We start from the raw sequence: 21,953 nt of genomic DNA, 5'->3' as shown, positions 1-21,953 counted from the left end.
TTTTCAAATTAATTTTGTATTTTCGTACGGTGGATATATATAAAGCTGGAAAACACATGTGGTGTGCATCATTTTCTGGCTAAAAGTAAAAGCCAGTGACAAAGTCTCTTTTGATTTCGGGGAAGCAGACAATACTGTTGAACGCAGTAATTCCTCGTTCGATTTCCCGTCTAAATGGGATGAATGAATGATTCAATGCATTTGTACTTACGATTTGGATATCTGATTAGGCTAGATTGAGAATTGTTGGAGTGTGGTTGTATTCTTAAAATTTTAAATTTTATATAATTTAAATAATTTTTTCTATGTTGTGGTGATAATTTAATTTTATATATTTTTTAAACTTAATAGTTTCATACTCTTAAATTTCTATGGTAATTTTAAGTAAAAACCCTCAACAATTAATTATTTGAAAAATAACCCCCCAAACAACATTATTTAAAAAATAACTCTTAAACTACCCACACAGGACTATCTCACGTTCTACAAAAAGTGTTTTAAAGATTTCGCATTTTGCAAAACGCGAAATCCATCAATATTTCAGATAAATTCATTTAATTTATGAATTAAAGAACACTATAAATACACGGAACTCACGTTTCATAAAACACGAGGTCATAATCGTTTTTTGCAAAACGCGACGATGTCATTTTTCTAAAAAAATTGATTGGAGATTATTTTTACAAATAATTAATTATTTGAGAATTTTTTAACATAATAACGTCAATTTCTAATAAAAATTCTTAACTTTACATCTTTAGTATAAGATCACATGTCAGTCTCTCCATTAAACTAGAAATTATTAATTTTAATTTTAAAAAACTATAAAACAATTAAAATATGAAAAAAATTATATAATAAAAATGGTTGATTATTGAATTTATAAATATTTGGATAAACTACACATTTAGTACATAAACTATCAGTTTTATTTATTTTTAGTACCTAAACTTTCATTTGTTTCGAAATCATACCTAACATATACTTTTTAGTTTCGTTAAAAACTTAGCAGAACTGTTACAAAATGTCATTTTTTATGGGTAAATTACATCGTTTATCACTCAACTATCTTCTCACTCCTATTTTGATCACTGAAGTTTAATATTTTAATCTAATTATTTAACTTTCAAATTACTCATAATTTAATCACTGTAAATTTCAAATTTAATTTTTTATTTTAATTATATATTAATAAAATAATAATAAAAAATGTCATGTCACAAAAATGATTAATAAAATAAATTAGAGTGATTAAAACATGAACAATTTGAAACTTGAGTAGTTAAATTGAAAAATTTTAAACTTTAGTAACCAAAATAGGAGTGAGAAGATAGTTAAGTTATAAATGATGTAATTTACCATAAAAATGTCACGTGCAATAGTTCTGTTAAGTTTTTAACGACGGTGAAACTAAAAGTAAATGTTATATATAATTTTGAAACAAATAAAAGTTTAAATACTAAAATAAAATAAAACTGATAATTTAGGTGGTATTAAACATGTAGTTTACCTTAAATAATTTTATAATTTATATTTATATAAAATCTTCAATTTATTTTGGTGTAAGCTAATCAGGTCACATCAATTTACCTGAAAATATAGTAAGAAGTATTTTATATACTATTAAGGGTTAAATGTATTTTTATACTAATTATTTTAATTGTCAATCATGACATTAAGCCATATATCAAGTGACTTTTTGAGGTGGAGTGATAAAAATATAATCTTATTAATAATTCAATGATTGTAAGTATAATTAGTAGCATGAATCCAATAAAATCTATTAACTGACTTGCTTCGATCGTAAGCCGTTTGGACCGTTATTGAATCGGAAGATTAATTATAAAATCAATCCAACAATAACCTGTTTGATGATAAAGAAATAATTTCTTTTGTTACAAAAACTAAAATAAAGAGAAATTAAGGTAAACCCTTTATAAATTGAGTAATATTTAGTGAGCTACAGTTGAAGTTTCCAAGAGGGGAAAGAAAACCTGAAGCAATCTTTTTGAAGAAGAGGGAAATGGCTTTGCGTAAGGCTAAGGAGATCGTTTCAACCAATCCCGTTGTCGTTTTCGGGTACACGTATTCTTACACGTACATCATTCATGGTTTCAGTTTACGAATTTGTCTTTTCATACGTATTGTTTTGTTGCAGCTCGACGAACTGTCCCTTCTGCGTGGAGATGAAGCAGTTGTTTAACCAAGTTGGAGCTTCTTACAAACTCATTGAGCTCGACAAAGAAAGTAGTTTTTCCTTTTCCTTTTTCCTTTTCTTGGGAAGGGGAGGGGGGGGGGGGAAAGAATATTCGAGGCACGGTTTTGTGATTCAATGGTTGAGATTTTGTTAGTATTATTAACTTGATCTGTTTGGTATCTTGGAAACGATCCTTTCCGGAAATCAAACTGTGATTTCAACGCTTTGTTTGGCTTCTGTTTGGTATCTTAATACTTTGAAAAGATAGCTACGGATCTGATTTGTAGTTGAAGTAAATGCTTTAAAACTGGATCAACGGCTTATGGCTTCCATTGTTACATTTTCAAGGTGATGGAGGTGAAATTCTTGCAGTTCTGGCCGAGTGGACTGGCGTGTGGATTCTGCCCAAAGTTTTCATCGGTGGAATATACATTGGTGGCAGTGACAGTATGCCCTTAAAATTCTTGTGCTATCATCTTTTATCTAAATATCAATGACAGTTCTACATATAAACCATGCTCATTATAATTGCCTGGTTTGTAAATCTGCAGCTACAACGGTTATGTATGCGAATGGGCAGCTGATTCCGTTGCTAATTGAAGCCGGAGCTTATGGTAAATCTTGAAATTCTGGTAAACAAATACCAACATCGGTTTTATGTAGATTCTGTTGTTTGGGATATTGATATACTGGATTGGAATTACGAGTTTAACTCCTAGTAGTGTCTATTGATTGATTGTTAAATGAAGTGATAATCACGTTTTAGTTTCAATCCTTTTACCTTATCGTCCTCTGGGATTCTTAAGCTCAGAGAACACTGCCTCTGAAATGAAAACTTCAGAATCTTTGGTAGCTGAAATGTGTTCATCAATAGGTGCGATGCTAAAGCAACTAAACCCTTCACAACTTTCATCTGCATCTACTTCTTTTCCATCCCATCCAAGTTCGATTTCCTTCTTGGCACTTTCTTGTAACTGCAGTGCAAACTCGAGTCCCCACACGACATCGTTCATTGATGGCCGTTTGATTCCCTCATCGTGCAAGCAACTTATTGCTACCTCGGCATATTTCTTCAAGCACTCCGGTGCGATCATTCCTTTCAAAAATGGATCGATTATCTGATAAAGATTTCCATTCCGGTAGCATTTTTGTGCCCACATTGCTAAGTTCACTTGGCTCTTTTCTGCTAACCGATTGATTGGTGGCCTAGCACACAAAACTTCACATAGCACGACCCCGAAAGAATATACATCGGATTTTTCGGTCAGTTGTTGTCGGCGGTAATACTCCGGATCCAAATACCCGAAACTGCCTTTCACCAATGTGCTAACATAGGCTTTGGAATTGGACATGCTGGTTGGACCAACTTTGGACAATCCGAAATCCGAAACCTTAGCTACCCATTTCTCATCCAACAAAATGTTGGTGGTCTTAACATCACGGTGAATGATTACATGCTTTGCCCCGCTATGGAGATATTGCAATCCACGAGCCGCACCGATGCAAATCTCGAGCCGTTGTCTCCATGGAAGATGAGGGTTTTCGGTGTCGTAAAGGTGATCGCGGAGTGTACCATGAGCCATGAAATCATACACAAGGATCATCTCATTATCATCGTTGCAATAGCCAATTAAAGAGACTAAATGGAGGTAACGGAGTTGGGAAAGCATCTCAATCTCCGTCCTGAACTCAAGGGCCCCTTGTTTGGACTCGGGATCTAACCTTTTGATTGCCACCGCCATTGCACCGCCGTTGATGAATCCTTTGTATACTTTGCCGAAACCTCCAACACCGATTATGAAAACAGTATCGAAATTGTTGGTGGCTGCTTTTATCTCAGCTATTGAAAAAAGGCGACAAATATCGGATGGTAGAGATGAGCTATTGTTAGACTTGTTGCTGGCCGAACCTCCACAAGTCGAGGTTACGTATTTGATCCTCATCCTGTGCTTCACAATGAAGAAACACAAGATAGATAGTAGAACAAATCCGGATACTCCAACACCGCCACCAATAATTGTCGTTTTGTTGTTCTCGTGCTTCCTCGGTCGACTCGATTGTGCAACGGTCGTAGGCGACTCATCGTCTCAGGGTCAGGGTTAAGACCGGCTAGATTTCCATCGTTGCTCAATTTGAAGATTTCGACCCCGTTGAGGATTGCATCTGAATAATGAGTCATCCACTTTGGGGCAGGGTGCAAAGCAATGGAGAGATTTTGTTTCTTTTCATTTCCTTTCAGTCCAATCGCCACCACATAGTCTTTATATGTCGGGACTCCTCTTCCTCCACTCCAGTTTATAACATCCATTTCGGTTTCCGCCGTTAAATTGGCTATGAAAATCTCAAACACTCTGTCACCTTGTCGTGTTATCTCAATCTGGAACTCACAAAAGTGTAACCTAACAAAATAATTAAATCCAGAATCAACAGGGAACTCCCAAGTCAAGTTGTAATGTTCATTAACAGTACTGTTTTTTCCCATCGTCCTAGCCGTTTTATAGACGACATCCGGTGCAGAAAACAAGTGCTTATCATCGCTGTAGTTGAGATTGATGCTGAGATTAACCGGAAGAACCGCGCTTGCAGCTTCTATCAGGTAATCGTCATCGGCCGACCAAAAACGGTACATGCCGGTGTCATCTACGGGAGAGATTTGCTTCCCACCAACGTTGATTCGATTCATCAGCTCAATAGCAGTGTTGTTTCCCATGGTGTACAAGCTTCCCTGTCTCTGACCTATAAACTCGATCCCTTCACTATCGGCCGGTTGATAATAAAGATTAGTCGGCATGGAAACAATTTCAATCCCGTTTACAAAAGCATATGAATCTGAAATGTCAGGACTTGGAATAAACCTTAAGTTTAACCCCTGCTGACCTTCATCAAGGTTGACACAGAATTCTTTGATAAGCGTTTCTTGACCTTGAGCATGAAGAATAGCACTGAAGTTCTTGAGAAGAGTAAAATCACCGGTTATAACGGAAAAGAACGTTTTCGAGATGTCGAAGCTCGGATACGAAGTCGGAAAGAAATACAAGCGAACAAACTTTTGGCCGGGTGTAAGGGGAATTACGTAGGCGAATTCAGACCGGGAAACCCGAGCCGTCGAGAAGGGGGCTTGACCAATACTATTGGGTGCTTTCAAAGACACTGAATTGTTGTTTTTTGATTCAACAAGCGACAACTTCGGGGTATTGTCTCCGGTCCAAACACGACCATCTAGAGCTATGTTGTTATCGGAAGAACCACAATCAATTGTTAAGCTTTCTATAGGGGTGTAACGAGGAGGGTACGCCGAAATGGTTGAAAGAAAGAGAATGAGGAGGATGGTCGAACTCTTCATTGTAGAAGAAAGAGAGGGAGATGTGCTAAAAGAAGTAGTAGGCTTATACCATTTCTCTGGTTCGACATGTATATATCTCTCTATAATTGTGGAATTTTGCTTTAAACGGCTTCAACATAATCCCAACCAAATTTGAAAAACAAGGAGTTATCAAAGTGGGGGTGTTAATGATGGATGTTCCACTTAGTTTCAATGGGAACTTGGAGCAGCTAGCAATAAGAATATGGTGAGGATAAATGTGAAGAATATGGAGTTTAAATTCCAAACCAACTTCAAAGCCTAAAAACTTTCCACCATCTAATAATTCTCTCTTCTTTATATATATTTCAAAAAAGGAATAATAACAGTAATTCCATTTATCTCTTTCACATCTCACGCGCGCGGAAATATGATTACATGTGGGCTTGAGCCTAACGCACTTTCGGATTGTCTTAGGAAAGACATATTAATATATAGTTAATATACAGTTAATATATAATTAATATACAGTATTATTAGATACATTAAAAGATATTTAATAAATTCGGTTTAGCGCTATCGAAAATGTTGAGTAATAATAATTTAGTAGGTCTAAGTCATGAAGAAATATTAAAAAATTTGGCAACCGACAAACTTAACTTGTCGATTTGTGTCGATCCAAATTAAAAATGTATTATCCATATCAATATAACAGGTAAAAATATGATAAAACCGGTCACGAAAAGACTATCGATAAAACACTACCGGATATATTGAACGTGTCGATACTTTAATATAAGGATCGACACTTTGTGAATTTAAAAGAGAAATAGTTTTAACACCTATAAAGTGTCGATACTTTGTAAAAATGTATTAATCCACAAAGATATAACATGTAAAAATATGACAAAACCGATATCAAAATGATAAAACCGGTAAAGCGCTACCGGATATATTTAAAGTGTCGGTACTTTAATATAAGTATAGACACTTTGTGAATTTAAAAGAGAAGCACTTTTAGCGCCTATAAAGTGTCGATACTTTATAAAAATGTATCGATCCACAACGATATAACATGTAAAAATATGATAAAACCAGTAAAGTGCTATCGGATATATTGAAAGTGTCGATACTTTAATAAGTAAATATAATAAATTATCGATACTTTCAAAGAAATATGTAATTATCCTTTCGAAAGTATCGACACCTGACATGAAAATATCGACACTTTGGCAATTGTATCGATTAAATATAAATAATATATCTGATGAAAATATAAAGGCCATAGCTAAATATCCTCTGAAAATAGATAGAACGGACGAGTTTTTGAAATCGAAGTGTAATTGTTGCTGCATATCAGAAGGCGTTTCTAAAGCGAAGTTTGTTTGTTTGTTGCTGCAGTCGAATCGAAAAGTATGTTGTCGAAACCCTAGTTTTTAATTATTACAGTAATAGGAAATAGGTTTTTATATGTTGTTTGGGGTTTTGGAGTAAAGAAGTATTTGAGACTGATTACAGGTAGAAAGTGATATTCAAGGTAAAATATAAATGTCGATACTTTTATTAAACATTATAGGTAAAAAATGATATTATAGGTTGTATAAATGTGCCGACACATTTTGTAGTGGCCATTTAAATTCTTTTGAAGAAAACCGTTTTACCACAAGAGTAGTTATCTATATTTGTATATTGAATAAAGTGTATGTAACAAGTATTTGATTTGATTTGCGTAAACTAATATATGAAGGAAAAATGAGTCAATGGGTGGAAAAATTATTGGTGGCGCAGATGACTTTGAAATTGAGGCCGAGACTCGAAAGCAACCAAAGGGTGGATATATGTACTTCTAATAAGTATCAATGTCTTTTTGTTATTATTGTTGAAATGGTAATTGGATTAAAATATTTAAGAACTTTAAATTGATTACAAATTTTAAATGTTGACAGTATGGCCGAATGCAAAAGGATGAAGAAGATGGCACACAGAGCGGTTCAGTATGTAAAATGAAATTGACATTGAGTATTATTTAGTGTTAATGTATTGATTAAGAAACGTTTATGGTTAATATTAGGTGACAAAAGATGTGAGGTCCAAATGGAATTCGATGAGTGATGCTGGAAAGGAACCTTACATCATACAGTCAAGGAATGATAGTAAAGAATACAAATAACGGAGGAAAGCACATGAAAATAAGGTATTCATTAAACTTGTAAATACGTTGATACAAAATATATAAGAACTATAACATTATATATTGTTAAAAAATGTAGGAAGTGTCGACAAGGTGCAACATTAAAAGGGTGAATTCATTAATTAAACACTTTAAGGAGAATGGTCAGTTGAATGTGCTGGGAGAAATAGGTTTTGGATCGTAGGTAGGAGTAAGGGATCGACCTATTCGGAGGGAATTGTGTCGATCCTTGATGGCGCAATTTGATGTCAAACAATGTATTGCTAAGTATGGTGATTTTTCATTTCCTCTCAGGATCCTATGTGCTGCAGCAGTATAGGAAAAAGTGTTGTAGAAGTCTGTAAGAGTTAGAACTGGAAAGCACTTGCCTCCAAATATAGTTTGAATCAGAAGGTGACATATGTTGAACTTGGAGAGGAAATCAAAAGTGGATCTTACGAGGGGATGAGCTGAAGGCCAGAGTTCTATTGTACCTTGTCGGTATCTTTCTTTGTCCAACGGGTGATACGTCAACGAACAAGGACTATATGAAGCTCATTTACGATGAAGGCTTGAATGGTGAATTCAATTGGGCTGAAATTCACCATTCGAGATTGATTGAATAAATTATCACCTTTAAAAAGGGCAGCCAGAGATACCTCAAAGGGTGCATAGCAATCTTAGAGGTAAATGACTTGAAGAACTTTTTTGTGTTTTTATATAAAATGATAGTATAGTTATTATATAAAATTATAAATTTTATTATAAATGCAGGTTGCACTGTTCGATTTTTGGTCGGGCTGTGAGGCAGTACCGGTTTATGAAAGAACTGGAGTGGCACACATCCATGCATGGGAGAAGGAAGAAGTGGTTAGAGTGATGGCGAAGTTGAAGTTGGATAGACCAAGGAAGCAAGAAAGGGTAATAAATGTAATTAAATAATATTAAGAATATAATCAATGTCTTAATATTGAAATTTAATTTTGAAGGTTATTGGCAAGTAGGTAGTGGAGGCAGAGGAGAAGAAAGAAGAGATGATTGTATTGGGGGATGATGGTGAGGGGGATGACGGTGAGGGAAAACATAGTAACTTCGACATTTTGATGTCTGAATTGGCTGATACCATAAAAATCCAATTTGATATCATGCAAAGATATTCAAGAGTCGAAGAGAAACTTGAGAGAGTCGAAGATACACTTAAGAGGCATAAGGGGGAAGTTGAAGGAAAAATTGATGGAGTGGTGAAATAAGTAGAGGTGTTGAGGGGTGAAGTGGTGAAAGAAGTTGAGGTGTTAAAGGGTGATCTTAAGATGGTGACGGGTGAAAAATTTGATGGAGTGGTAAAGGAGGTTGTGGAATTGAGGAGTGAACTTACGGGGGTGAAGGGGGTGGTTGATCAATACTTGGATGGAGGAGAAAAATTTAAGGGTGAAATAAAAGAGATGAAGAGCTATGTAGAGCAAAAATACGATGAACTGAAAAAATATGAAGAAGAAAATAGGGAGGAGGAAGAATAAAAGATGGAAGAAATAAGGAGGAAGGATGTCGATGTCATCTATACACCAGAGAGTGTTATAGATGCAGATTTGGATTCGGAATGTCCTGCACCCCAGAAGAAGAAGCAGAAGGTAAGTTGAATAAAAGAAAACTTAATTTGATCTTTATCATGTTGTCGTGACAAAAATTTGTATGCAAAATTGTAGGTTGAAAAAACGGATATTCCAAGCGGAATTGATGACATCGAAGTTGCAATTTGTGATTATTTATGGAATAGTGGGTTAGAATTGGGGTAAGTGAAATATATTGCTTTGTGAGTGATATTTAAATATTTCATGACAACATATTAATCCTAATGATTCATACAGATATTCTGTAATCTCAATGGGAAATCAATTCGCTAGTGTATACGACGTTGCAATGTTGAAGCCTACGGAATGTTGGCGGTGTGGTAAGTAGAAAGTACAAAATGTTAAAACCTATTGAATATGTTCTGATTGTGTAATTAATTTTTTTAGGTTATTGATTTGCTCGCCTGGACAATATGCTACGATTCGAAAAAGTCACTCTAGAGGATTGATTACATTCCATACCACTTAGCGGTAAGTTAAATTAATAAATGTTGAAAAGTAGTGTTATAGACGGTAAATTAATAATGATTGTTGCGTAATTGAAGCAACAGGCGTTGGATGCCAACAACAAAAGTGTTGAGAGTATTGCTACCTTTTGGAGTCCCATATTGGATAACTATGTTAAATTCACCGACTGTGAGAAAGTAAGATACCATACCAATTGTAAATGATGTTTTCGGATATAGAATGTTGAATTTTGTCAAATTGGGTGTGAAATTTGTTGCAAATCATGATCACAATAAACTACCATAATTCACATTGATATCTGTTGGTGTTAGATATGGTATATCGTATTGCAACAATATATGGTAGTATGTTTACATCTGAAGCAGCTAAACAGAGAGTGAATGATGCTAAGAGATTGGAATGTATGTATGTATGAAAGGACATTATGTAAATTATAATGCATAATTTTTTTGGATCATAACTTCATATTTTTTTAATGCAGATTAAAATATTAGATGTTTATAATAAGAAACACATTTGGGTAGAATACTGTGGATCTCTAGGAAAGTTCCCCTTGAAAAATTTTAAATTTGTGGAGCATAAGAAGAATAAGCAATTGAATGGGTATCAGATGTTATCATAAATAGAAAGCTTAATTTATGCATGATTCATAATTGACATGTGTGGTTTTCAAATTTTGTAACAGATATGATTGCGGCATGTATGTTATGATGTGGATAGAATTGATCGGTTCTATAGGGCAATTGGTGATTTTGTAAGTGGAATTAAAAATTCGTTTGTGGTAAAATTGTTAAAAGTCGTAGATTGAATGTTGTGGTTTACAATACTTAACGTTCTGACAATTTAAATATAGGTTGTTGGAGAGTGGGATAGATCGCGAATATTAAACGATCTCGTAAGCCACAATCAAAATCAACGAAGACAAGAGATAACAAAAGTTGCCATGATACACAAGAATAACAAAAGGATGTAATGATGTAAATGTAGGGTTAATGTTGTATAAGATTTATAATTTTGTATACGATTTATAATTTTGTATGTGAATGTAATTATGTATGAGATGAGAAAAGTTAGCAGTAGGTTGTTGTACATGTTTCTTATACACATTAAGAGTCATGTTGATACGTACATATATGGATATTGTTGTAAAAGGTAAATTTACAATGTAGTTGGTATAAATAGACTTTTTACTGAAAAATTAATAAACAATGATTTGTTTCCAACATTTTGTCCAGTATCATTCCCAAACGTAAAGTTTCCAAAAAATAAGTAAGCATATGTGTCGATCCATATATAAAAAGTATCGATCCCAGAAACATCGAAACCCATAAGTATAATGTAATAGGTAATTTTTCAATGTAACCTGTATAAATTTACCGGTTTTACGAGAGAATAGGTCTACAACATGTATCGACACTTTTTAATTTTGTTTCGATACTTTTGGTCCAGAATGAATGCCAAAAAGGGTGCAACCATAAAGTGTCGATCCATTTATAAAAAGTATCGATCCCAGAAACATCGAAACCCATAAGTATAATGTAATAGGTAAATTTTCAATGTAACCGCTATAAATATACCGGTTTTACGAGAGAATAGGTCTACAACATGTATCAAACATTTTTAATTTTGTGTCGATACTTTTGGTCCAAAATGAATGCCAAAAAGGGTGCAACCATAAAGTGTCGATATATTTATAAAAAGTATCGATCCCAGAAACATCGAAACGCATAAGTATAATGCAATAGGTAATTTTTCAATGTAACCGGTATAAATTTACCGATTTTACGAGAGAATAGGTATACAACATGTATCAACAGTTTTTAATTTTGTATTAATACTTTTGGTCCAGAATGAATGCCAAAAAGGGTGCAACCATAAAGTATCGATCCCAGAAACATCGAAACCCATAAGTATAATGTAATAGGTAAATTTTCAATGTAACTGATATAAATATACCGATTTTACGAGAGAATAGGTCTACAACATGTATCGAACCTTTTTAATTTTGTGTCGATACTTTTGGTCCAGAATGAATGCAAAAAAGGGTGCAACCATAAAGTGTCGATATATTTATAAAATTTATCGATCCCAGAAACATCGAAACCCATAAGTATAATGTAATATGTACTTTTTCAATGTAACCGGTATAGATTTACCGTTTTACGAGAGAATAGGTCTACAACATGTATCGACACTTTTTAATTTTGTGTCGATACTTTTGCTCCAGAATGAATGCCAAAAAGGATGCAACCATAAAGTGTCGATCCATTTATAAAAAGTATCGATCCCAGAAACATCGAAACCCATAAGTATAATGTAATAGGTAATTTTTCAATGTAACCGCTATAAATATACCAGTTTTACGAGATAATAGGTCTACAACATGTATCGACACTTTTTAATTTTGTCTCGATACTTTTGGTCCAGAATGAATCCCAAAAAGGGTGCAACCATAAAGTGTCGATCTATTTATAAAATGTATCGATCCCAGAAACATCGAAACCCATAAGTATAATGTAATAGGTAAATTTTCAATGTAACCGATATAAATATACCGGTTTTATGAGAGAATATGCTACAACATGTATCGACACTTTTTAATTTTTGTCGATACTAATTTAAATATCGCGTGTTTTTCCCCCTTCATTATTTATATATAAATCAATACAAACTCTAAAGCGACAAACCCTAAACCTAAAGGCAGAAGAGAACTCTTCCTCTTCGACGAATACTAGCGTTATCATAACAGTGACGAGAAGATATTCAGGTAAATTTATCGATATTTTATGGGTTTGATTGATTTCTATATTGGAGTTTTTTTTTCTGAATGTGTTTGTGTTCCATTGTAATAGCATCCACACCCAAAATGTCTCCAAAACGTCAGCGTCAGAAGCACGGTCTTTCTCAAAGCTCTTCTCAACCCAGTTTTTTCTCAACCACAACCTCCTTCTCAGACAAACGTTTCTTCTGAGGAAATCAGGTCCTTCGAAACTCTGAACTTTAGATACGATATGGAGAAACAAATATGGCAGTCGAGTTTTTAAGTAAAGAAGATTCGTCCCGGACGTGTCATTGACCTGGGTTTCTTGTTTGATGATAAATATGCATTTAGTTTTAAATCTACATTTACATCTTGGGGTTGGCTTGAATTCCTTGGTGTAGAACCAAAATATTACCCCAACCTAGTTAGAGTCTTCTACAACAATGCTTCCTTACAACACGAGCCTAATAAGACTAATATAATAGGAATTAATACCCATGTCATGGGGAAGGAAATATATATATCTCCGGAAACTATTGCGGAGGGTCTAGGTGTCGAGAATAAAGGGGATTCAGATGAAAATAATTTAGATATTACAATACAATGGGTTGCTAGAAATTGCCCAATTCACCTAGACGTAGAGTCGAGAGTGTTTCACAAAATGCTCACATGGTATATCCGGCCTAGTGGGGGAAAACATTCAACGCTTCGAGACAACGATTATTGGTGGATAGCAAAGTATAAATCCAAATCCAAAACGGCTCCAAATATTGCTAAACTGATATTTAATACAATTGTATATATGGTCACAAAGGGAGCAACAATTTCAACTTCACTACCATATGGATGTGTCATCACCCATCTGTTGAAGAAGAAAGAAGTTGATTTTTCGCATGACGCCGCTGTTCGATTAACCCGTAAGATTGACATGTTATTTATTAAAAAAGCGGGATATGATTTTGTTGAAAAACTCGGTTGGAAGCGTGTCAAGGAGGTCAGATTAAATCAAGAGACGGAGGAAATAGACCCCATTAGCCCAGAAGACGAGCAACCAATTGGAGACGCAATGATGGAAGAACTTCCCCACACTTTCACATGTGTATTTATTTTATATTTATTTTAACCACGCACATATATAATGTCAGAATATATTAATTTAAATTTATTTAAATAATTAAATCTGTAGCCATTAAATTTATAAATTTAATTATCAATTAAAATTTAAATCAATATAATAATCTTCTCATATAAATTCATCAAAGAATTAATATAATGATCAAATATTCATTAAAGTACCTATTGAATTGCTTGAGAATTATCTCTTGAAACTGAACAATTACTTGTAATCACATAATCATAAGTCTTGAATTATAACTCTGACAGTAGTAGTTAATATATTCTCATGTCAATATATTACCAAAATTCTTCTAATGTATATTATAAAGAAATCTTCTGCTTTTGAATTTCAAAAGTTATGATTAATTACAAATGTAATTCTTCTACTTTTTTTGGAAAAATAGAAAGAAAAGAAAGGAAAAAACTGAATTTTCACCCCAATGATAAAAGGTGCTAACTATTTGTAGAAAATGCTCCAACTTGTTGAGCAGTAAAAATCAGAGTGTTATATTAGTGGAGAAAGATTTTTTAGGGCTATTATTTGATATTCAGTAAAAAATATTTTAATTTTAAAATTTTAAAATCTTAAATAAAATGAATTTCACATCGTCTAAATAAAAATCTTTCCTCTTATGTGTGTGTGTGGAAGCTAAATTCATTGTTCCTCACATATTTGAAGATGAAAATCCTGGTAGTGGGAAGAGAAGGGATGCATGCGTCCCCATTACTGGTAGTTGATATCATCATTTCACATCTTTATTTATTTCTTATCCACTTATATTGGGTTTTGACCGAAGCCCATGAAAACCGCACCGATGTCCCACTACACATCTGCCTCTCGTAACTGTCTTTCGGGTGGTCCCGAAATTGAGTTTCGACTTAAAATAATGGTTAAAGTTGCCACCGATTATTTATCTTAAGAACAAAATAGGTTGATCGATACCTCAATTTCTTACCTGATCTGCGTCTTACCAAAGATATGTCGAACTCGGGAGTCGGTTACAGTCAAGGAAGGGTTGACACTCTTGAACTGCCCTTTCGATACTAATTAATTTCCAGTTGTCCTTAATTAAGAAAATTGCAAGCTAAATTAAAATGGTAAAATTTTGATCATAATTACTTACCTCTGATCAATTTAAACAAAGACCTTTAAAAAATATATAAATGTTAGATTTGTAATAAAGTGAATAATCGAATTAAGATAGAAAATACAAAAATATGAAAATAATACAAAAAAATAAAAAAAAATAAAGGAAAATAATAAAGTAAATAAAATAAAAATAAGACAAAATGAAATTAATAAAACAAAACTAAACAAAAAAAAAAATAAAATAATGGAAGAAATAATAGAATTAAATAAAGAGAGACAAAAACAAAACACTACAAACATAAAAAATAAAAAAAACAAATAAAATTTTAAAAAGAAAATAAAAACCAAATATATATACGTGTGAAATAAAAAACAAAAAGATAAAAAAGAAAATAAAAATATATAATATATATATATATATATATATATATATATATATATATATATATAAATAGGTGTTTGTCGCAACCGTCTTTCGGTTGGGCTCCGGAATTAGGCTTCGACTTAGGAAAATGGATTAGGAGTCGCCACCGATCATTTATTTTAAAGCAAATGGATTGATCGGACACCCTATTTCTTACCTGATCTGCGTCTTACCAAAGATGTGTCGGATTCGGGAGTCGGTTACAGTCAAGGAAGGGTTAGCACCCTTGAACTGCCCTTTCGTACTACGTAATTTACAGTTGTCTTTGATTAAGAAAATTGTAAGTTAAATTAAAAGATAAAATGACGATCCAAATTATTCACCTCTAAGGTTTGGAAAACGAACCCTTAAATAATAAAGAAAAGTATTAGAAAAACAAAATCGATGAAGATAAATTGAAAATAAAGAAAATGAAATAAAAGAGATAAACAAAAAAAATACTAACAAATATGGACGAAAAGTAAACAACACAGTTGATATGGAGATTATGAAAATAAAAGGAATATATAAAAAATAAAGACAATGGAATAAGATAAATAAATAAATAAAATAGGAAAAATGAATCAATGAATAAAGAAAATAAAAATAAAATAAATAAACAAAATGAAGGGAAAAAAGGTAAAAAAGAAAATACGTACATATTAGCTTGTAAACTAAAAAATATATAAAGAAAAATATTAAGAAATAACGTAATATATATAATATAACATATAAATAAAATAAATAAATAATAAAATAATAATGATACATGTATATACATAACAACAAAAGAAAATAAATAATAATAATATACAGGAGTAATATCAAATATATACTATAATGTAATATTAAATAAAATAAGAAGAAAAATGAAATTCAAATCTAGAAAACGGACTAGAATGTAAAAATAGAAAATCGAATGACAAATTTTGGAGCACTTTGAGGATGAATTAGGATTTAAGGGTGGAAATTAAATCCTTTATAAACGAGGGGACCAAGAGTGAGATTACCCCTTTTTCACACCCATTCCGAAAATCAAAGTATTTTCTCAAGAAAAGAAGCCTCGGGGGCTAGATCTATAAAAATAGATCCCGAAAAATGCCACTGTTCATCGGCAAAAAATCGTTTGCTTTGGTGTTTTTCGAATACAAAATGTAACGAGACACAAGCATGCAAGCGTAAACTCAAAAAAGGTACTATATTTACCTTGTATTCTCTTCGAAAACTTGCAGGAAAAAAACTCTGATTTCGCTCTAAGATTGCTCGTAATTTTTGCTTGTATTTCGTATCTCCATTCATGTGTTACAAATGATACGGATTACATGTATTTATAATGGAAAAAACAGACTATTTTTAGAATCCTATACAAAATAGACTTCTAACGCTCTTTGGTTGCTGTGAAAATTGGCTGTAGGAGGAGTCTTCTGGGAGGAGACATGTGGCGTTGGAAAATTAGTGTCTACAGCTGCCCCTCTTTGTCCTTTTTCGTGGAACGAAAAATAGGGCAAAGATAAAAGACACAAATTTTCGTTCATATCGAATATCCTCTATCGTAGAGTTGAAATCCGATATTAAATTGAACTGAAATATGTAATGACTCCCTCGTCGTGAGGTCGAGTTGAACTGGAAGCTTCTAAGCACGATATCCTTCGTCGTGAAGTTGAAATCGAACTCAAAGCTTTTGGCGAGTGGCCTTTGAATCATCTTCTGGATCAAGATACTTTGTCGTGAAGGTGAAACTTGTCCTGAAGACTTCAGTGTTGCTGCGTTACAGATGACTCCTTCGTCATGAAGTTGGGTCAATCTGTTTGTGAAGTTGGAATCGAATATGGCCCCTTCGTCGTGAAGTTGAGCCTTGGATTTGGATATCATTCGTCGTGAAGCTGAAATCCAATGTAAGTTGCGTTGTTTCGAGGCCAATATCCTTCGTTGTGAAGTTGAAATTGACTATGAAACTGAAAAGTGTGTTGACAGACACTCTTTCTTTGAGTTGGATATCCTTCGTCGTGAAGTTGAAATCCAATCTAGAGATGGATATGTTGCTTGTGTGCACGATTCCCTTTGTTGTGAAGTTGAAACCGTTGGTGACCCCTTCGTCGTAAAGTTGAGTCTGGAATTGGATACCCTTCGTCGTGAAGTTGAAATCCGAGTAGGTTGTATTGTTTTGAATCCAATATCCTCCGCCGTGAAGTTGAAATTGGTTCTGGAACTGGGAAATTGTTTGTTGACAACCAGCCGTCCCTTCGTTGTGAAGTTGAACTTGTGTTGTCTCGAGTCCAATATCCTTCGTTGTGAAGTTGACATTGGTTCTGAAATTGGGAAATTGTTTGTTGACAACCAGCCGTCCCTTCGTTGTGAAGTTAGACTTGTGCTGTCTCGAGTCCAATGTCCTTCATTGTGAAGTTGAAATTGGCTCTGAAATTGGGAAATTGTTTGTTGACAACCAATCGTCCCTTCGTTGTGAAGTTGAACTTGTGTTGTCTTGAGTCCAATGCCCTTCGCTGTGAAGTTAAAATTGGCTCTGAAATTGGGAAATTTTTGTTGACAACCAGCCATCCCTTCGTTGTGAAGTTGAACTTGTGTTGTCTTGAGTCCAATATCCAGCTGTGAAGTTGAAATTGGCTCTGAAATTGGGAAGTTGTTTGTTGACAACCAGCCGTCCATTCGTTGTGAAGTTGAACTTGTGTTGTCTCGGGTGGCGCGATATCCTCCGTTGTGGAGTTGAAATCGTGGATGTGTGGGAACGATATCATCCGTCGTGGAGTTGAAATCGTGGATGACCCCTTCTTCGTGAAGTTGAGCCTTGACTTGAATATCCTTCGTCGTGAAGTTGAAATCCAAGTATTGTGAAGTTTGGCTTCGAACTAGATATCCTCCGTCGCGAAGTTGAAATATACTCTCGAGTTGATTGTGTAGCTTTGAGCTCAATATCATTCGTTGCGAAGTTGAAATTGACTCTAGCTAAAACCTGAAAAAGTTATGCATATATGTAATGATATGGATGCAATGCTCTTAGGTATGCCTAAAATTCATATGCAACATATGTTAATTTTGGGCTCATGAGAGAAATCTCGATCTCCGGTTGCTTTTCTGGAACCTTAGTTCTGGAATCTTCAAGTTCTGATCCCTGATCTCGAATTCTTCAAATGTTCAAATCTGATGTGCACATTCTATTTTTTTGATTTGAGAAATGCTTTCGACCATCCCAAGTATGTGCCTGAGCTGAGTGTAACGGTTCAGATGATGCTTCAAGAGAAATTGTCTCGAAAGAGACAGAATTCGTTTCAAGGGAAACGGTCTCAAAGATATCTGTTGTTTCATGAGAAACGGTCTCAAGGGAAACAAAATTTTGTTTTAAGAAAAACTATCTCAAGAGAGACAAAACTTAGTTCCAAAAGAAATTGTCTCACGGGGAGATGAAATTAGTTCCAAGGAAAACATATTCAAAGATTTTGTTTCAAGGGAAACTGTCTCAAGAGAGACAAAATTCATTTCAAGGGAAATGTTTTCAATGTTTATGATTCAAAGGTTTTTGTGTTTCAAGAGAAACAATTTCAAGGGTTTTTTTCCAAGGGAAACTGTCTCAAGAGAGACAAAGTTTGTTTCAAGGGAAACTGTCTCAAGAGAGACAATGGTGAGCACGATTCCCTTCGTCGTGAAGTTGAACCGTGGGTTCGCCGTGAAGTTGAGCCAGGAATTGGATATCCTTCGTCGTGAAGTTGAAATCCAACTTGAAAATGTGAACTGGATCGATTCTGAAATAGCTCTCGAACTCGTCTGAAGTTGATTCTAAGATTTGTCGATCTTTCAATATATCAAATTAGTTGAGGTGTAGCTCCTTGCTACTGAGTTAAGCAACCACTATCGATTTTTACAAACTCTTTTGAATCAGGTATCTTTCGCATTGAAGTTGAAACTTGACTCTAAAGCTGAAAAAATTATGTATGCTAAAAATGATAAATATGATGCTCTCAAGTATGTCTAAGATGCATGCAACATGAATTAATGTCATTTATCTCTTGGATAGAGCCTCATTTTTGCCTGCTTGTTCCTGCATGTGGAGGAAATTCCTTCAGAAGGTTTGATAATTCGCATTAGGATGTTGAATCCCCAAAGATGCCCCAATATCCAAAAATGCCCCAATATTTGATGTTGAATCTTCAAAGATGCCCCAAATGTTCCTCATTTTTTGCTTCAGCATTGATTCTGAGCACGAGCTTTTTGTGTAAGAGTCACATGTCATTTACCAAGATCCACTCTAGAGAGACTGTCTTGTTTGAAAAAATGTTTTTCTTTCTCTTTTATTTTCAAAGTTATGAAAATATCAATTAAAAGAGTTTCGAAAAATGTTTAACCAAAAGTTTTGAAAATATTGTCACTTTTACGGTTTTACAATTGAGACGAATCATAAAACTAGAGTTCATCGGATATCAAAGAATTAATTACAATGTTAATCCTTCAATAAATTATAGATATTTGACAAGTGTCAAGATCAAAGCTATCTTTGGGAAATGGTTAAGTAAGGAACGGATAAAAAAGTCTCAGATTATCGTGTTTGGTCAAAGGTTTGGCATTTTATGCTCAAAGGATTGATGGGGTAGCTTGCATGTTTCTCTGCTGGAAGTGTTCTCTGACTCCCAACCTTCGTTGTCACACTCGGATTGTGCGAGCCTTATCAAGGAATTTGTGTGATCGCCTTAGTTGCACAATTTTTATATTCGAGCAGCTTTTTAGGTTTTCAACTCGAACCCTCCTTTGGTTTCAAGACGTTATTCAGGATTTACGTCTTGAACCCCCCCCTTTGTCATTTTTCTCTACCATACATTAATTACATTTTTTTTTGCAAATTAATCCTGATGGGCGGGATGAAATCTGAAGATAGTCTCTTATGTTTAGAAATCCATGTATGATTAGAAGGGACTTTTAAGGCACGTAATGTAGGCCATGGCTCATGGTTATTAAAGAAAAGGATAAATAGGCCCAAATAAGTGTTTTAGGGTATTAAACCAAGGATCAATTCATTCTGTTGCCCTCGATCTTGTCTTGCTCAAAATGTCTCTTTTTCCTGATGCTCTATGATCTTCGAGTGAAGTGATTTAGTGATTCAAGAATGATTATGCTTGATCAATCTCATAGTTTGAAGCTTGATGTGCCATTTGTCTTTAGGGAATCTTTGCATGTGCTTTTTGTCCCTTTTCTTTTGATTTTTGCTTCTTTTCTTTTTTCTTTTTATTTTTTTTTTTGCTTCTTTTCTTTTTTGTTCTTGATTGAATCTTCGCACTTGGTATTTGGCCCACCTTTTGGTATTTCCTTTGGATTGATGTCTTCACTCATGTGAGCAGATTTCTTCCACCTTGCCCCCAGTGTGGAGGGTAATCCTTGGTTAGGGTTGAATCAGAAGAAAAATACTATAGGCTCAAAAGGGGACACAAGGGATATATTTTTTCTCCTGTTGTGAGGGGATAAAGAAAGAAAGTCGTTCATCATTTCATACATGGAAGTCTTCACAGAAGAGGTATCCCCAGGGGGATAGATTTTCAGGATTAATTCTATTTACATGAAAACAGTGTAATTAATGCATGATTGAATTGTTTCGGATGAATTCTTCTTCTTTTTCCCCCAGATGTCTTAATGTTCAAGCTCCCTGCGAGATGCCCCAAGTTATGTCTTAGAAGAATGCTCATGTTCAAATGAACAACTCGATGCTGTGGGCTTTAATGGTGTAAAAATGTCAATTTTGAGTCTAAAAAGACAATGGTGTGATCTTATTGACTCAAAGAAAGGTGTGGGTGTATCAAAAAGATAAAGGTAATGTTCAAGAATTTCAAAGGGAGGTAATGTCAAAATTTGGACTTTTTGGTAATGACCATGAGTTATTTTGGGTAAAGAATCAAGGTATTTTGTTTTGGGGTTTGAGACAGGATAAGAAAGTTCTAACCTTGCCATATGTCAAAAATCTATAATTCTTGAAAATTAAAAGAATCCTTAATTCATTTAATATTCGAAGAACTAAAGATTAGAATTTGTTCAATTGCTCCACCTTAGAAAGTAGCATAAATTCAATCCTTTAAAAGATTAAGCAAACGATGAAAGATTAGAGACGTGTTTAAACAAAACAATCCTCTAAGTGCAAATGGTATATGCCATGCCCCCTTCTTCGGCCGTTTATGCCCCTGAATCCAACAGGTTTTGGATCTTGCGCTTCAGCGCCTTATAGTTCTCAGAGGAATGTTTGGGGCTTCTTATATGGTAACAGCTAACAGCTTTAACATCGTAGTCCTTAGGATATGGGGATTCTTTTCTTAGATCATCCTAGCCGGCTTTGTCCTATCATCAGATGATCAAGCTCTTTAATGTTACAATCTTGCTTCCATGTGGTTAAATCCACTTCATCGAGTCCTTCATGACTTAATTTCATGTTTGTGAAAATGCTTAAAAATGTAGATGAAGATGCAAAAAGGAAAAAAATGCAAAATGCAAGAATGCATGAAATGTTCGAGGCATTGATCCAAAAAAGTGTCTATTATTATAAATAATCTTTATTTAGACAAAAAGTTTTATCTTGTAAGAGACATAAAAATGATCAAAGGTATATTCAGACTAAATCCTCTAGACCCCAAACAGCTTTTAGTAGGTTGACAAGTCTTCTGTCTTCATCTGTCACTGGTTGTATGCCTTGTCAGACCATTCCAGCTTCCCTTGCCAGGCCGTGTAGATGATGAGATGCCTTCTGTACTTGATCCAGGAAGTCTCCGATGACTGCGTCTCTGGCCTTCAGCCTTTGTTGTGCTTGCTCCCAACGGAAACGCCACTGTAAAC

At 34.3% G+C, this 21,953-nt stretch overlaps 1 protein-coding gene and 1 pseudogene across 1 annotated transcript; one reads left to right on the top strand and one right to left on the bottom strand.

Annotated features, from left to right (window-relative positions):
- The first annotated feature begins 1,989 nt into the window (after nt 1–1,989).
- Nucleotides 1,990–2,851, top strand: LOC120147761 (glutaredoxin-like). Its single transcript, XM_039161071.1, has 4 exons — nt 1,990–2,079; nt 2,159–2,247; nt 2,546–2,644; nt 2,749–2,851. The coding sequence occupies exons 1-4, from the start codon at nt 2,024–2,026 to the stop codon at nt 2,820–2,822; spliced, it is 318 nt and encodes a 105-aa protein (XP_039017002.1). The 5' UTR covers nt 1,990–2,023; the 3' UTR covers nt 2,823–2,851.
- On the bottom strand, nt 2,728–5,570 carry LOC120147760 (annotated as a pseudogene).
- Between the last annotated feature and the right edge of the window lie 16,383 nt (nt 5,571–21,953).

This window comes from Hibiscus syriacus, unplaced genomic scaffold, assembly GCF_006381635.1.
Source record: "Hibiscus syriacus cultivar Baekdansim isolate YM2019G1 unplaced genomic scaffold, ASM638163v2 tig00110940_pilon, whole genome shotgun sequence".
Classification (NCBI taxonomy): domain Eukaryota; kingdom Viridiplantae; phylum Streptophyta; class Magnoliopsida; order Malvales; family Malvaceae; genus Hibiscus; species Hibiscus syriacus.
The sequence above is the reverse complement of the archived record's forward strand: the minus strand, read 5'-3'. Positions and strand labels throughout refer to the sequence as shown.